This window comes from Tyto alba, unplaced genomic scaffold, assembly GCF_018691265.1.
Source record: "Tyto alba isolate M040663 unplaced genomic scaffold, T.alba_DEE_v4.0 Super-Scaffold_18, whole genome shotgun sequence".
Classification (NCBI taxonomy): domain Eukaryota; kingdom Metazoa; phylum Chordata; class Aves; order Strigiformes; family Tytonidae; genus Tyto; species Tyto alba.
The window spans coordinates 9,315,800-9,334,522 of NW_024881280.1; the positions used below are offsets into that span (position 1 = coordinate 9,315,800).

The window sequence follows — 18,723 nt, forward strand, 5'->3', positions numbered from 1 at the left end:
AGATAACTGAACATGCATAATGTGGACTTGTATATTTTTCAGGCAAGTATTATTAAAATGAAGTATTAATCTCAGATAAGAAGAAAAAAATATGAAAATACGCAAAGCATGAAAGGAGCAACTTCAGATAAATCAGCTCTTCCCTTTCTCAAGAAATTGGGGTTTTTTCCTGACAAAAAAAATTGATACTATTTAAAAACTTTTTTGAGGTAAGTGCTGATTAACAGTTACTCTGCAACATGCCTTTCTCTCTCCTCAAGCTCTAGCATCCCAGAAACAAAGATTCTATGATCAAGGGACTACAGTAGCACTTCTTAATAATTAAAAAGTTACCTTCTCCCATATCCAGAATGCACTAACCTCTTTATCTATGGCAGTAGTATGCAACTGGGCTTCACCGAGCTCGCAGCCAAGTGCCCTTTGTAGGCTATAAATGACATGATCGTAAGAATGGTGTTCATCATTGAAAAGGACACAGTAGTAGCTGTCCACCTTCTCTCTGCTGGGAAAAAGCCAGCTTATCATCATACAAATAAAAATAAAATTGTAAATAGTGTCCTATCCAATACGAGCAACAGCTTGATACCCTGAGAGGAATGTAAAATACAAAATAGAATTTAGCATGTTATTCATATCAAAGACACACTCCCCTCACCATCTCTACCAGAAAAAGCCACAGAAACCATGTACCGAGTACAAAAGAGATTTTAAGTTATACAATTATTCATTATTTCCTCTCTTTGCTGTTTTATGATCCCATTTCTCTTTTTAACGTGGCACACAACAGTCTTTTGCATTTTCACAGAATCATAGAAGAGTTTGGGTTAGAAAGAACCTTTAAAGGTCATCCAGTCCCAACCCCCAGCCCTGCAATGAGCAGGGACATCTTCCACCAGAACAGGTTGCTCAAAGAACTGTCAACCCAGCCTTGAACACTTCCAGGGACGGGACACCTATCACCTCTCTGGGCAACCTGTTTCAGTGTTTCACCACCCTCACTGTACAAAATTTCTTCCTTGTATCTAGTCTAAGTCTACCCTCTTTCAGTTTAAAACTGTTGCCAATATGTTACTGAAAAACCCCAAACTGTGGCAGTGATACCAGACATGGAGCCATGTATGAATAGACTGGGCCTGTCTGTTTCTTCCAGTGTCACTGCCCACAACTGGAAGGAGAGAGGAAAAAAAAACCTCCAGATTCCCTTACCAACCATCCTGAGGCCCTGAAGCCTCTTTTGCTTGCCCTTGAACTACGTGTTGTGGCTTCACTGCCACCCACATGGGATAGCAGTAATGGGTAATTGTCTGAGGGCCATACCAAGCTAGGAAGTTTCCTACTGATGTCCTTAACCCAGGCCCCAGGGAGGCAGCAGACATCCCTAAGAGGAGGCTATGTTTGACATATTGGACCCTCTGTTCCCTTCAGAAGGGAGTTGCCTACAACTATAACCCATCTTTTCTTCCTCGTGGAGGTGACTGTGATACAGGGGGTAGGCCTTTCTGGTGTAGACAGACCATAATTCACATCATCCATTGACTGGCCTTCCACATCCAGAGCTTCAGGCCTATTGTACAGAGGCACTCTGGGAAGCAAGGTGGACAAGGAGGGCTTTTGCCTGCTGCCCTGAGCATAGACTTACCTCCATTCACTCCTTTCCTTTAAGCTACTGCCTTCAGCCTGGCAGAGGGAGGATACAGGATCCCCCTGATCTTGTGGTTTTGTTTTGTTTTTGTTTTTGTTTTTTTTTTTTTTTGTTTGTTTGTTTTTTGTTTTGTTTTGGTTTGGTTTTTTTTTTTTTTTTTTGTTTTTTTTCCTGGTGGCTGTTCTTATTTCTGTCTCAGGGAGAACAGAGCATGGTTCCACCAGTCTATCTCTTTCTCAGACTCCCTGATGCTTCTTAACCTTTTTGCTTCCTCCTGTAGCTCTGCCTTCAGGCTGAGCAGACTGTCCACCTGGTCACACCTCACACCGCTGTTCTCACTACTGCCATCCATCACCAGTGATGGGCTCTAGCACCTTCTGCAGCATGAGACCTGGATGGCTGCGTGTTTCCATGGCAGCTCTGTCTGGGTTGCCACATCTATTCTGGTGAGTTCAGAGGCCGTAGCTTTCCTCTAGGTGGATACCATAGCTAAACTCCTAAGACCACCAATGGAACTCATCTATTGAGCTGGTAAGGTGACTGTGCCCTTCCTGCATGCCCTGCCACACAAACTGTCATGTCACACTCCATTTTCCCCCTCTGTTTGCAACACTCCTGGTCGCTCGCGCTCCCCTAGGTTGCTTTTTATGGGTGTGCGGGTGGTCGCAGGTGCTCTGGCAGTGCCCAGGCCTCAGCCAGCACAACCCATGAGAGCTGCCGGTTCCTGGTGGGTTCTTCCCCTGCCCTGGTGATTTCCCTGCCTCAGGAAAACTCCTAGTGCACCAAGATCTGCTGCTCCACTGAGGATCAGGCCAGCTCCGGAGCAGCTCCCCTCCGCGGCTGATGGGATACTTCCCACGCAGTATCAAAAACTTTATATAACTGTAGGTCAACATGCTACAGGGCTGTTTACAGGGATTTTGGCACAAAGATGTTTGCATGAGTGTAAGAATACCACAGGCAAAATTATTATCCAAGTTTCTAATGCCTTGAAGAGAAAGTTGAAAATACTCCTACCTAATTGTGAGCTCCGGAGGCAGTTCCTTCTCTTCTTCCCATATAAGCATATCTACAATATATTTTATCACGGAGGGAAAAACCCTCCTAGAGTGCTCCATAATTTCTTCATTCAACTGACATTCAGAATTCTGTAAACCAAGAGATAATATTAATAGGTAAGAAATTTTTTAAATTAAAAAAGAATACCTCATGACCTTTGTTTCAGAAAAATAGCTTTTTCATTATTTACCAGCAAATTAATCTCACCTAATTTCTTCTCTTCAAAATTATTTCATCTCAAGGGCTCTGCGTAGTATTCCAACAGTTTCACCTACACTTTTTTACACATCCTGTTTTCATCTAGGACTAGACTACGAAAGGCCTCACCAGAAGTGTTAGGAAACTTCAGTTTAAAAAAAGATGGTTAACAGCTTTCCGTACACCTGAATATATTAAAAGTTTGCAGTCCAGACCAAAATTATTCCCTTGTATTGCTTGCTCTTCTACATGTGTATTCTGTCAAACATTTATGACGTGCCTTGAACAGAATCATCCAAGGAAACCTAACTCTGTTCTTTCCCAGACCTAGAAATCATTCAAAATATCCTTCTGAACTGACATATCCGCCCACATAAAGCTCAGTAAGTGAATTATCTACATCATATAACATTATTAATTCTCTCCACAAACATTTAAGCAGGAGAGAAATCAAGGTTATAAGCAAAGAAAATCACTGCTAAATCTGCACTTAAGGATGAAGCAATCAATATTCAGGTACAAGACATAGATACATTGCAATGACATTGTGTGAAAAGAGGGCTTTAATCCAAAGGCCCTGATGACCTTTTCCACATCCACCTTCACTTCAACATATGCATATATAAATGGTACATAATGTTAACACAACCAAATCCAGTAAATTCATATACAAATATGACACAGAAACAGAGGCTGATATTTTCTAGACTATTTACACAAAGTTTCCTGTAATTTTATGATCACCCAAGCTTCCTACAAAAAATCCGAATATGTATGTGTTTGCCAGAATAAGAAAGGATGAGAAATGAAGATGCTTTCCAAGAATAAAGCTTTTCTCATGTGATTTCTAATCCCAAAGTACAAAGGGCATTGACCTCTGCAATATGCAATCTGACATATGTTAAATATAAAAGAACAGAAAGGGTAATGTGTTTAATATACCTAAGAATCAGAGGTTTGAAAAATTATTAAATCAGCTACAGTCACATCCATTTATGAAGCAGATTTAAAAAACAAACAAATGAACAAACAAACAAGTAAAATTATATTGCATCCATGTGATGGAAAAGCTAAAAATGTAGCAGAAGAGAAATAAAGTTGCATTGACATGACCAATTACTTCCAAAGCTCTGAACAACAGTTTTTTGACTTGACAACCATTAGGAGAATAATCTCGAGTCAAACATAAAATCTAAAATGTCTGCCAGTGAAATCATAGTCTATAAATATCACTGTGTGTACATACTTAATTTTGGATAAGCTCGTGGTAGATCTTGGTAATTAAGAACATAAATGTCTGGGGTAATTATTTTTTTTTCCAAGACTGACAAAGCTATCATCACCTTAAAGTTTGGAGCAGAATGAAAAAAATCATAGTGCTAAGAATAATCTAATTGAACTGAATTGTAAATATACTAATTTTTTTTCCAGTATTACTTAAGAATTTGGCTTTATAAGCATTAGCATATGTTAAACAAAAATGATAGGGCTGTAGGAAAATGCAGAGCTGTGCACCAAGATACTCCAAACAAGAACCTTGGAGTAAGACGTGCTGCTCTCCTTCAGACTGTAGAAGAAATCGAAGGAAACCACATCAAAGTATTTATAAATGATGAAAAATGTGTATTGCATTCATACAAATAGTGACAAGTTAAATGATGCAATGCCACCTCCAGTGTTATCCACATTAACAGAAGTCAGAGTAAAATTAAATTAAGATTCACCTAATGTAAACAAACAGAAAGGGTGAAAATAAAATTGCTTCAGAACTATGCCCAAAAATGTGTAATTATTTAAGCTTCAGGTAAAGCTTCAAAAAAAAAAAAAAAAAAAAAAAGTAGAAGAATGAACAAAGCATGTTCAGATATCAAAGTTTAAAACAAAAAAATTGATAGTAATTTTTAAACAAGCGTGACTAGGAAGTGTTTTTACCGCATCTCAGACACAACTTCTTAAAGTTATCTGGTTTTAAGGATATATTTAGGCAAAAAGGTTTTTACATTTCTGGCATAGTGAAGATATTAACTTGGAATCAATAGGGAACAGATGACTCCTAAAAGCCTGGAGTGGGGATTCTAAAATGAAGGATCGCTTTTGAGGCCCATATTACATACATACCAAAAAGTTTTGTAAATATCTCCTCACTATAAAATGTATTATTTAAAAAAAAAAAAAAAAAACCTAGGGTTACATTTCGATTTTTGTACGGATACTGTATTTTACTAATGTTCACCTCTACCTCAGAACTGTTAAAAACTCTGGTGCTTATCTTTAATGTTGTAGATTGAAACCTGTCCTCTACTGAAGGCTTATTTTTAAAAGGAGGTCATTCTGTAGATCAAACTCTAAACTTAATCTACCTTTTAAAAATAGCAGCCAGTTCATAAGCATATTTTTACCAAGTTCTGCATAGCAGACAAACATACTGCAAACATATCCCTCTTCTTACTTGCTCCTACCTGATCAGAGTAAGTTTATAAACACCCTAGCATGATATATCCTCTGCATTTAGGAATACTGGTTTATTAAACTGGAATTAAAGGAATACTGGTCAGGATTATCCAGAGAACAGTGCTTTTTGTTTGACAAGCATGTGATAAAGTTCTATAGTATCAGAAAACATGCTGGAAAAGAAATATACAAGCTGTCTGTTCCAAATGTGCTTTGGAACTCATTTAATAAACTGAGAATATATGCTGAGGAAATTCCTACATTATGAATGTCCTTGATTCTCAAAACAGAGAGCAAATGATGAGGTAATCCAAACATCGTTGAGCCTCTTCATCATTATAAGTCCCTGATGGACAAGTCTTTTATTAAAAAACCAAGACAGTCATGCAATGCAATCAAATAGTTACACATAGTATATATTAATATACTGACGCATTTCATTATTGTAGTGGTTGTACTTCTGCCCTTTTACTAGAGAGTCTACATATACTGACTGCATAATGACTACATACATTGACAACAAAGAACTATTATGAAAGTAACTTATACTTCTTCAAATTCAAATAATTGTCTAATTATATGTTTTCTATCATTCACAACTCTCAGGTAGCACTCGTATGAATATGTTCCAGTTTATGTGACGGCAGTTGTAACATAGCTTTGGACTTGCACAACTCCATGACAGAAGTGATGATCAGACAAATTCACTGCACACCGGGGACCTTATTGGAGACTGGATGAGAAGTATTACCGGAAGAAGAATGGGAGATTCCCTGTTTCCTTATCAACACAGGTATGATTATAGTTCTCAGTAAAGTTTAAAACAAAAAGATACTGTGTTAGCTGCTGTCATTACATATATGATCTATCTTTTAATCTTATCTCCATCAGATAAAAATGATTTGAAGAATATTCTGAGCAGCTCATCTTCATCCAAACAGAAATAAAATGCTGTGGGCCCTCAATGCATGCAGTTTCCTCTCAAGATTTGTCTGAATATGGTTTTGAAAAAAAAGCCCAGAAAATTTGGACAGTGTGATTTGAACAAGAGCGAAACAGCCTTTTGGTAAAATTGATAAAGGCTTTGGTGTTTTTCCTAACATTTATTTTTTGATTATTTTATGGTTTTAAAAAAGCTTTCCTAAAGGAAAGAGAGGTAAAAAGCAGATTATCCTGTCACAGATGCAACTACCAGGTCTGTCACAGATGCAAATACCAAAATCTATACCTTGCAGAGAAACAGGTTTTAGGGACTCATCAGGGATGCTGGAACAAAAAAAATACTATTATTCTCAGAAGTAAAGTGCTGAAACAATTGTTAGAAGATCTCGCAGAGAGACCTAAATTTTAAAGCTGGGGGATACAGCCTATTTTGTTTAGGAGCTCTTTATTAAAGTTCTTAATGTGCCTCACAGGTCCACATACATCCAGATATCTGTGTAACTTTTTCTGTAAGCCATCACAGAAAAAATCCTTAATATATGTTAGCTACTGTCTGTAAGACAAACTGGTCACCTGAGGCATAAGTAATATCACTTAGGAGCAATGGAGATGCTTTGGCTGGATACAATTTTCAAATGGAAGAACGCTTAATTCCCAACTGAGGCCTGAACATTTTTTCTTAAGACCATTGTTACATTCTCTTCATGATATGATAAGGACCTCTCAGCACTCGGCTAGAAATCTGATACTGAGCATCTGGTAACATCAATTTTCCATAGTATCCAAAGGTGGCTACTTCACTAAACACGAGTGTTCTACCTTCCCATATGTCTTTATCAACAGTACCAGGAATCTAGCATTGCAAAAAAAATCCTGTTTTCCTTCAGAACACAAGGACAAAAATGAGTACTTTTCAAAGAGGAACTGTGTTAGTTTCTTTTTCTGGAAACACCTCTAGAACGTGCTGGAAAAAGCATTAAACACATATGTAGTAATGGTGACAGAAAGTAAAATTAACCGTACCGTAGCTATTTTGGGATATTCTAACACTGAGGAGACAATTTGGCTCTTCTGATTACAGGTTTTCCTAAGTAACACGTACTATCAGCCACACATATATCAAGTGGCTCAGTACTCAAGGTAAGTACTGCACAGCAGAACAGACTTTATTGAAGTAGAAGCAGATGAACATTAACAGTGACAAGCTACAAGTGGTAATCAGATGACCCTTTCTTGGAGCTTCAACTATTTTTACATCCGAAATCCTCTGAGATTCATGTTTTTTTGGAGGATGAACAAGTGAAGGAAAATTTTGTCTCATTTTTCTTAAGACCAGTGCTTTTTATTCCTTTACCATTTGACTTTTTGCCAGATGATAAGGAACGGTACTTTCACTACAAAACTAGGAGGAATTAGGGGTCTACCTGCAATGACAAATGCTAAGATTTTTTTGACCTCATTTTCTCAGAATGTAGGGCTCTGGAAAAACAATTTTACCTGAAGCAACTGATTTGCCTACATTCTTTGAGAACTACTTATAAGATGGTATGTTTCCCATTAATATGCTGCTTTATGAAGTACAATAAGCATGAGACATCCTAGTGTAAGAAGTTGGTTTTAAAGCATAGGGACTTACTTCAGTCCTAGTGACAGATCACAGACCAGAAGTGACAAAAAAAAAGAATTGTTCAGTAATGCAGTAAGGTGGAAAAGAGAAAATACTATTAAAAATCAAGTAGTATATCTATACATTTATTAACCACTGGGAAACCAATTATTTGTAAATAAAAACTGAGTAATATATATAGCAAAGAAAAGAACAAGAGACTGCAATTTTAAAGACAGAAATACACAAGACAGGTAGATGGAACTGTTCTATTGGTTTTGCCTTTTGTTTGGAGACAAAGGATGTCCAAAATGTATGTTTGACCCCAACAAACACCTTGACCAAGGAAATCCTGACTCAACTCAATTGGATCCGCTACACAAATTATACAATATACATACTTTTGTTAAAAAGGCAACATTTAAAATATTTGTTTTCACTTTAAGCAATATGCTTACTTCTTTTGCAGAACCTGATGCTCCAGGCTCATGTTTAGTACACAGCGGTCCAGCCTTCCATGCCTCTGTATCCCCACAGTCACAAAATCCACCTCCAGTGGAGCTATGCATCTGTAAAAACATGGTTTTCAGTCACGAAATATGCACACAAAAAGCAAGAGAAAAATAGAAACATGCATTAAGTCAAACACAAGTACAAGTCACTGCATAACCAATGGACTTATCACAAAATCTTTTCCTTTTTTTTAGATAAAAGGAGATTTATCAGGGGAGCAAGGGGAAAGAATGTAAACTTTTTGAGCAGAAAACAAAGGAGGAAATACAGTTGCTGCTGCAAAAAAAGTATGCAAATCTTAAATTTAACTAGAAAGTAGGTGAAAAATCCTGACTGATGAATAAATGCTTCATAAATGGCAAAAATAATAATTTCTGGGTTTATTACCAAAATTATAGCAAAGGTGCTTAATACTTTCTTTACAAATTACTTGGTAAAGTTTGAAAATAATCTGAACAAGAATATCTGTATATTAAACAGACATTTAGTAGTACCTCCACTTCTAACCAAAGAAAATAAGATATAATCAGAATCTAAACACATTCTTGCAAATGTAACTTTGAATTATACTTTCAGAAAAGTACAAATTCTGACCCTTCATTCTGGCACAGAGTTCAGACACAACTCAGACAAAAATAATTATCCTTAGATTATTCTATATCCCCAATCCTAAAATAATTATAAAAACACTAAGTGACCCAATAAGAAGACATTCAAAAATTTGTTATTTACTTGAAACATTTTAAAATAACCTGATCTAATTAGACGTGCTTCAAGCAGGTTGGACTAGGTGACCTCCTTAGGTCCCTTCCAACCTAAATTATTCTATGTATCTAAAAAGACCATAATCTGTATTCTTCAGATGGCATCTTTAAAATGGAAATGCAGCAGAACTGCTCCCATCTGACTACTATTTCCATGCTTCATGTTTTGCCTGAAATACAGCTTCTCAGCCCAGCTGTGATTCCAAATTGCCCTGTAGTCACTATTATATATTTTCCTTGGTTTTCATCTTACCTCTGTAAACTCTGTATGCATGCGTGTGTATAGGGAAGTTACATTTGCATTATCCAAGTAGTTTTGTACATCTTTGAATCAATATTTACAATACATTTTCAGATCAGTTATACACAGACTTATACAGTGGGGCAGAATATTGCGTTTTAGTCCCAGTTAATTTTAAGATTGCTAGGACCTTCTTCCAAACTGTCTCTCATTGATACATACTCACTTAAAGTGGTTTTATGACCAACTGATAATACAAATAAGACAAATCTCTTCAATGGATGTCATGTCAATCAGTAGAAGGAATAGTTGCAAAGAAAATCTAGCCCACTTTTTGGTTGTAAAAGATAATTAAATTGAATACATAATGTTTCTGTACATTTTCTTGCCTATTGCAGCAGAGTGAGACCAGCTTTAAAAATGGCACTTAGTATATTGTTTAGTATTTCTGCTTCCAAGGCTGTTGAAATTAGAGTCCTCACTGAAGAGGGCAAGCAAAAAACAGGGCCTGGGAAGGAAAGAGTGAATGACAGTTTAGGCAGTGAGTTAGCCAAGAATTATTGAAAAGATCCTTCTTCAATTAAAGCATGGGAATCTCTCAAAGATAACATAGACTTGCCTCAAAGAGAATCAAAAGGGTATCAGAAAGATATGCTCCAGTTCTAGAACAAACTCCTCAATAAAAAATGGATGCTTAACATTTGTTTTAACTTTGACATAGTCCACACTAAGCACAAAGTACTTTATGCAAATCTAAATGGAGGAACAGTGGAAATGTAAAGACTCCATCAGTGATATAAGTGCTGAAGTAAAGGCCCTTGTATACACACACTCATTCCAAATTTCCAAACAGTACTGACTGGCACTCAGGACAGGACTGTCATTTTCAGTAACAGCTTTTTGCTCTGACATACACTTCTGTGATACTGCCAAAAAGAAAAACGATGTATGCATTTGTAAACACTCCCTCACCCTTTGGTTCTTGAATTAGAAAGTTAGTGTTCTTAAAAGAGGCTCTACGTCTTTAGAAACATGAAAGATAATTAACTAAATAGTAAATCCCAGATTTTTTTTTTTTAATTGCAATTATTAATGGTTTATGTGCAGTTCATTATATCCTTAAAAAAAATCTTCTCTAAAGCTAGAAGTACAATCTCTTAATAGAAGATTTTTCTACCTTGTACCGGTGGTTCTTGTGAATGCTGTTCTGGAAGCAGTCCATACAGAGTACGCAAGTGGGATCAACTGCACAGTCTCTGCAACAAAAATGGTAACTGGGAAACTTTCTAAAACAAACACATCAAATTTTCATGCACAAAAGAAAATGCTGCTCTGAAAAAAAAAAAAAAAAAAAAAAAAAAAAGAGATTAACAAGAAATTAAAATTGTAAAAACATTGACTACTCCATGTCACAGAAATAAGATGAAAGCCAGTCTTGTTAGGCTTGAACCATGTACTCAAACTTGTTTTATCAGATTCTGTAAGAAACATGCTATTGTTCAACATCTAGTTCAAGCCTCTTTCACTATACAACTAAAATAGAATGGAAATTCTGATTACAGAATTAATTTCTTTTCAAATCTTTAGATGATAATCATCATTACAATAATTTAATACTTCACTAACGTTCATTTATTACCATAAATCTACTGCAAGGTGAGTTAAAGAAAAATTAAGCCAGAAATGCCTGCTAGATTTGAATGCCCAGTTCAAGACATTTAGATTTTAATATTTCAGAGTATCTATTATTTTTAGCATTTTAGAAGCCTAAAGCAAACATATATTTAGCTTCAGTTGCAGTAGTAGAGTACAGTATTTTGTATAACTACCACAACATTTTTGCAAGACAGGAACTCAAAAAAAAAAAAAAGAGACCAACTCTGAGATACATAGCTTTGTCTTTTTGCCTGCTATCATAAAATAACTCTGCAAAGGTAAGAACAGAGTTATTCCTGTTACAGCAGCACCAAACTGCCTTGATCATCCTTTTCCTTTGTACAATCCAATGCTGCATTCACTATACAGTTCCTAGCAAACACATAAGAACTTCTTCAAAGACCATTCTCTTTTCACATGTAACACTAACTTGTTCCAAGAAAAAGCTGAAAAGTATTTGATGGATTAAAACCTTACAGTATAATTCATAAAGTTTACAGAGAGCTTTCATTCTGACATTTCCTAAATTCTAAGGGCTTGTTTTCTAAATTGTATATTTTTTTCTAATTCTAAAGGCTGCATTTTTAGCCATAATATTCTTCATCCTTAATAATATCCTTTTGGTATTTCTGATCACATAACAATATCCTTTTGGTATTTCTGATCACATTTTCTAGGCTTTTAAAAAAACCCCAAAACTACAATGAACTATGACAATAACATCATATTAATATTAATGAACTGCCACCACAGCTGAAATCTTTACATCCACCACAAAGATATCTGGATTTTTTATATTAATATATTATTATTCATATTTTTCATATCAACTAATATGTGTATTAATTTATCAAATACATTATATCAAATCAATGGGATGCCATCTTTAATATAGTCCAGAATGAGAAAGAAGGTGAAAAATTACCATTGGTCACACAGCTATTGCTTAAGCAAAAGACTGATAATGCTCAGAAACACTGGATTCTGTTTCAGATTTTGAAAGGGTGAGTACTGTACAGCACACAGATTTTTATGTTTTTTTTTCCCTTAATTCAGGTACAGACCCCATACTAACATCCTATCATCCAATATTTTTAACCAAATACTTTTGGTACCTTTAGTATCCTATTTCTTTCCCCATTTCTCTGGCAGAACCTGCTTTTCATATGCAATTTTCCTCACTCTAAAGTGGTTTGAAATGTGAAACAAATGCCACTGCCAGTTAAGCAAAGGCCTACCATGGCACAAGCAATGAACAACTAATTTTATTAAACCACTTTTCAGCATTATCTCACCTGGGAACATTCATGATAACATATCCTTCACTCTTACCTGCAAGAGTATGTTGTCTCCCCTCCTTTGAACACCTTCCCACAGAGCTGGGAGGTTCCACTCTGTTGCAGTTTTTCCAGGAATATATCTGGGTCTTCCCCAAACAAATAACATTCCAGGGGGTATAATATTGCTGCCTGGACCATTTCTTCTTGTTTCTCCAGCAAGGGGTCCATTTCAGCTGAGTAAATATTTGGCACATGTTTTGCCAAGCACTGTAAAAATGTAGCTTGGAAGTTGAACCTTTCATCACACCACTGCAAGAGAAGTACACCCATGGATAAACATAAATGAATGAATAAATATAAAGAAAATAAGATTAAGCACTTCTACTGTGAATACAGAATTCTCTTCCACATCAGAAGTCAGTTCTGTAAGCAATAAAATCCAAGAAACCATGGTTTCCCAAGAATTTCTCTGATATTTTCCTTTCAGTACCCACCACAGTAACCTCTGTTCCCTTGAAGTCTTCTACTAAACACTCTGAGGCAAGAGCTGGCAAGTGCTATGCTACTCTAGAGCAACCCATACACTAATTAATTTTCAACAACTTGCTTGCCAACAAGCCAGCCAATACACAAATCTGGATGTCTGTTCAGCTGCCGACAAATGGAAAGAGCAGCAGCAGTGGGTATCCCTGTCTTAGCTGGGAAATAAGTTTGGGATTCATTCCCTAGCCCACTTGATAGTCACAAAATGGGCAGCAACTTAATAGTCTTTGCAACTGTTACCCTTCAGTAAAATCTTGTTGAAACTGGTCATCAAGGTTCAATAGTTACTGAGGGAGAAAAAGGCTCAACTGATTATATAAGCTTAATGTCCTTGGGAAACCAGACTAAAACGCAATTTCATATCTATAAGACCATTAATAAAAGTACCTGTGGTTTGACTTGAGGTTCTTCGTTTTCTTAATTTAAGTCCCTAATTTTACTTGCAGCTACTCTAGTTCTCTGAACATTCTGTCCAATTGTTCCATTCCTGTCCTTCAAGTCTAAATATTCTTTCTTTCACATTATTCCCGTTATTTATTTTGGTTATCCCCATTGCAAATCAGATAACAAGTTCACCCACTAAGGCTCCTAAAGACAATCTCCTTTCATACACAAACTGGATTTATGCCCAAAAATTTCGTTTTGCAAGAAAAAAACCCCACACACATATGTAACTTCCCAAATAGCTCTAAGGGAAATTTCCTCTAGGCTAGCAAGCAGAGAAAGAGCAAAGCAACCACCAGAGAATTCAGATTGAGAGAAGTCTCAAAGTAGACTATTCAACTTTTTTAAAGGATGAAAATGCACATGATCTTATGTAAATGACAAAAAAAATCCCAATTTCTGACTTAAAATGAAACCTACATCGATCAGTGGATTGCTCCCAAAATTGACAGCAATGAGGGATTAAATAACAGATCTATGGCTACAGCTCCCTAGTTTACTACCTAGATTAGAGCAGTTTTCCAAAAAAAAAGAAATTTATCTAGAACACCTGCATTCCAAGTGCTGCAGTCCCAGTACTCTGAAAGCCAGATCTGCAAACATTATGTAGAAATTGCGTACTTGTTTTCTGAAAAACTGTATGTCTACCTAATACAGATGAGCACAAAAAAACCTGCCTACGTGCAAAATCTAAACAGGAGAAATAGAAATGAGCTACCACATTGCAACAGCCTAGATTAACAGCCATTTCTCAAAACTAATCTGTTAAAGGTGATTCGTTCCACATCGTAGTCACTCTAAACACTTGCTTTATGACTTCAATAAGATACATTACACTTCTAGTATGTTTAGTTTTAGCTTGAGGCTCCTACTAGTATTTTGGCCATCCATCTTCCTTAGCACTACCCTTAGGTAGTCCCTTACTTCCTTTATCATGGTGATCCACGAACTCAAAGTTATGGAAGAAAATGCATGGCAGACAGCGATGGAAAAGAGAAGCCATGCACAATGTAGTCAAGCAGGAGAACAAATTTGTCCTAAAACCATCCTAAAATATCCTCATTTTATAAGTGCAGGTTGATCAGTCTAATCAGATTTCTTGAATCACAAAACATTCAACCCATCCTTCAGTATCTGAAAATGAACATTTATCCATGAAGCAAAGGGAACCACTTATTTAAATTCCAATTCTAACAAAAATTCTTGATCAAGAAGAGATTTATTACTTGAGCAGTAAGCACCACCTTGATCACCATATAGGTCATAAAAACTTTACCATACACATGCATGTAATCCATACACATTCTGTATACACATACATACATGCACTCAAATATATAGGCATGTATTTATTTTCAGATATTCCCAGTGTTAAGGAACAAAAGGAAAAGGAAAGAAATTAGCTGACTGTCTTTTTATTTTAATTACGTTGTTCAAATTTTTCAACTACATAGCAACAAATTTTTTATTAAAAATTATGCTTACCTAGGGCATAAAGACACCAAATTATAAAAAGCAACTGAAAAGTTAAATCCCGATTTATCAAATACTTGCATAACAACACTTGAAAAAGAAAAATACCACACTTAGCTGGCGGTTCTCAGAAAGATATCAAATTGTAAAAGGTAACTGAAATCTGAGTTCCTTGATCACATATGTCTATGCTTTATGTCTGATTTAAGATGAGCGGAAGTGAATTATTCCCATCATAATTAAACTCTGTAATTCAATGTTCCTCCTTAACCATCCTTCCTCCTGTAGCTTACCTATACTGCACTACAGCTTTAGCAAGTTCCCCATCCAATTTGGTTACTCTGTTTGTCCAAATGGGGATGTGTGGGATGTGACCCCATGGCACGCTCTCTTTCTAAAGCACAGGAGAATCCCAGTCTGTAGCTCTTCTTTGTAAAATGTGTTCCCAAGAGATGGTGTAAGTTTAGCTTCTGTGTTGTTGGAACAGAGCACATAATAGCTTTAAGAAACACAGGGCTAAACTTTCCTGAAAATCTGCCAGAAGTGTAGAATGGGTTCTCACACAGCCTAACTCACAAGCATTTCAAGCATTCCTGTGCAAAGCTTTTAATTCTATTTAAATGTTGTCCAGAGAAGGGAGGACAGAAAGTAGAGAACAAGAGGGAAGAAGGGAAGAAAGAGAACTCTCTCAAGCAGTCTGGCTGCGTTCTGGTAAACTCACTAAATTATATCCTCAGCCTAACACATCACCCCAGAAATATCCATTATATTCACAAGAGAAACAACAATATTCTTTTTCTTATTTCTAAAAGCTGCACCAGGCTAAACTTCAGACCTATCCTATTCCCTCTGTGCCTCCTAGGAGAAGTAATTTATTCCTTCCATCAAAATCTTCTTAGCATACTATATTCAACTGTATAAAATTACAGACAAAACTATCAGAAATACAGAAGCTTCCAAATAAAGCACACCCCTAAGTTAAGACTGACTGTCCAATGATAGCTTAGTCCCCTCATGAACACATACTGAAAATCAGTAAATGCTTTGATTAATGCTTTGAGTAGTCCCCACCTTCCCTCTGCTCACTCACTCCTTTACCAGAGCACATGCCTGTCAAGTGCTCAGTTGCTACCAAAATAAAAAAACATATAAATTAATACACTGTTAGCTTCTCTTTATTGACCATGTACTGACCAGTGAAAAGAAAATAAAATACTGTATCATCATCATTTAAATTCTAACCATCCTATGCACAGGATGAGCAGGGAGCCTAGCAAAGCCTAAGAGCTGTGCAAGACAGCTGCAAGCGGAGATAGGGCTTGCACTGCAGCTTTCTGCCCAGCACTGGCATGGGCTGCCCTGAAAGACTGTGGAGTTGCCATCCTTGGACATATTCAAAAGCCAGCTGGACACGGTGCTGGGCAACCTGTTCTAGGTGACCCTGCTTGAGCCGGGAATTTGGACAGGATGACCTCCAGAGGTCCCTTCCAGCCTCAACCATTCTGGAATTCAAATGCCTTTAACCAGGAGAAATCTTATTTCTTTCTCAATCTCTACTAATCTTCCAATTTCTGCTACAAGTAAGCCCTACAGAAAAGTAATTTTTCAAATTTGATTCCGCTGAAAAATAAATTTGAAATAATGTACTGAAAGAGGCAGATGTCATGAGATAACATGAATAAGATAAAACCATTATCATGTAACTAAAATACTACTATCGGTCAGCTCTCCACAGCCCCCCAGTGCTCACACTCTACTCAGTGGGGCCCACAGACTGGAACTAACAGAGCAAAGCCCAAAGGAAGCAGGCCTGAATACACTCCACTCCAACTGACACTATTCGACTGGAAAATATTTTTGGGCTCTAAGCTGAGAACTATTGAATTTAGAAAAAAAATCACCTCTATATACATTTGCAGTAAATTAAGGCTTCACCTCAAATCTGAATTCTGAAATTTCTCGGCTTTCAAATTTCTGTATTAGCAACCTTAGTTCTTTTGATGGGTTTTTTTGACATTTTCTCATTTTTATTAAAAGTTAGCTGAAGAAACAGCCATGCCATCACATGGACCATACAGACATACACATGTGGCCCAGAAATAAAACCTCCCTAAACAACGACCAGAAGAGCTAGGAGTCATCATGGCAGCAGCACACCACCACTCTTCCCATGGAGGGAGCAACACCCACACCACGTTGGTGGGCATTCCCAGGTATTGAAAACAGCAGGCAAAGGTGACATTCGGGAACCTGACACTAGCAAAGAGCATGTGTCAAAGACAAGAATTGTCTCCTTTTACACTCTATAGCTCTAACCTTCTCCAGTCCCATCTCTCTTCCTCCTTTAATCATGCATTCCTGTCACATCCTCCTTTTTTTAAGATGGCAGTAATTTTCAAACTGCGTGAACAAGGGAAGCGAAGGGAACCAGGAGGAGTTGCAATGCTCTTTCTCAAACGTAAGCAGTTTTGTCAAAAGAGCAGAGACAGCAACCATTTTGGCCAAGACATTTGATTTGTTCTGTATAAGAAAAGCAGTAATCTGTAATCTTTAATGGCTCTTCAGAAGAATAGGACTACAGAAGCAGTACCTCACAACATCACTTGAGAAAGAATCATTAGGAGATAATCTCTTATTTCGCACAGAAGCACATCGTCCGTCCTCTGTGGGATGAGACCACTAATATTTCTTCCCAGGTGTAAGCATACAGATATCTTCCCAGAAGTCAATTCCAAGCAAACACACAGGTTTCTCCTACATCTAAAAGGACAGTTTGGAGACTTTTTCCAAACCCTTTAAATAAACATCATGTCAGAAAAGTTCAGAGGATGAAGAATTATATTTGCTTACAAATACTGCTATAAAAAGAACAAAATATCTGTCATTGATATATCAAATACATCCATATCCAATTTTGTCATTCACAAACATATTCATTTGTGAATACTGCAAACAGTAACAGGAATGAGAGCTAAGTACACAAGGAAAAAGATAAAAAAGTTAACAAACTCTCTCAATTCACTTTTCACCAACAGATCAAGCATTGAATGAGATTTCTCACCACTATGACATAATTTCCTTATCACTGCAACAGGTTTATTACATACATTAATTCAGTAGCCATTACATCCATGACAGTTTTTTACTTACATTCTACAGTTCTGTTTGAATTCTAAAGTATTTTCAAACTAACAGTTTGCATTAGGCAATACTATAAAAAGCAACTCTACTTTAACTGCACTGACTGACACACTGATCTTTTCATGAAAAAGTGACTGCATAAATTTCAAGGCTATATTTTTAGATATATACACTAATGTAATCAGTGAAAAGAAGGAGTATTAATATTTATCAACACTAAATAACAAATTATGAAGGAATAGACACTGCCAGTAGCACAGACTGAAACCTGTACCTGGTCCAATATTCCAGATTAAAGAGCAGAAAAAAGCTTAGTTTGTGCATGACATAAATCTGTCAAGCATGAGATGGCAATACCAGCTGTCTGTCAAAACAGCTGGTGGAAGCAGGATTTTAAAAGTAAAAATATTAAAATGCTGGGGACATACTGATTTGAAGCAGTTGCCGTTCAACATAAAATTCCAAATGCAAAAGGCTGCTTTACTTTAATGCACAGAACAGGTATTACTAGTTAAAACAGAAATTACCAGGACAACAGATCCTAGATAGCTTTTATTCTGATATCGTCATTCCAACTGAGCAGCATAAAAACACATTTTAAAAGGAAAACATGCAGAAGTTCTTTAGTAAATATACAGAACATTTAACATTTCTTTAGAAAGCAAAAGATTCTTGAACTAACACTTTCATATAAGGTTCTGCTTTTAAATGTTTACTTCCATTTTTTCTTCTGTTTATTTTGATTTAAAAATATTGGTTTTTAATTGCAC

The 18,723-nt window shown here is 36.5% G+C and overlaps 1 protein-coding gene across 4 annotated transcripts in view; it reads right to left on the bottom strand.

The window, feature by feature from the left end:
• UBR1 (ubiquitin protein ligase E3 component n-recognin 1) overlaps positions 1–18,723 on the bottom strand; it is a 78,067-nt gene that overhangs the window by 52,913 nt on the left and 6,431 nt on the right. For 2 of the 4 annotated variants that reach the window (XM_042790787.1, XM_042790785.1), the window contains exons 2-6: positions 12,405–12,661; positions 10,594–10,672; positions 8,357–8,467; positions 2,660–2,790; positions 361–499 (exon numbers count right to left, since the gene is read on the bottom strand). In XM_042790787.1, the coding sequence (XP_042646721.1) occupies positions 361–499; positions 2,660–2,790; positions 8,357–8,467; positions 10,594–10,672; positions 12,405–12,661 (717 nt within the window). Of the gene's footprint in view, positions 1–360; positions 503–2,659; positions 2,791–8,356; positions 8,468–10,593; positions 10,673–12,404; positions 12,662–18,723 lie in introns of all 4 variants that reach the window. The other 2 variants (XM_042790786.1, XM_042790784.1) reach the window with 1 other exon arrangement.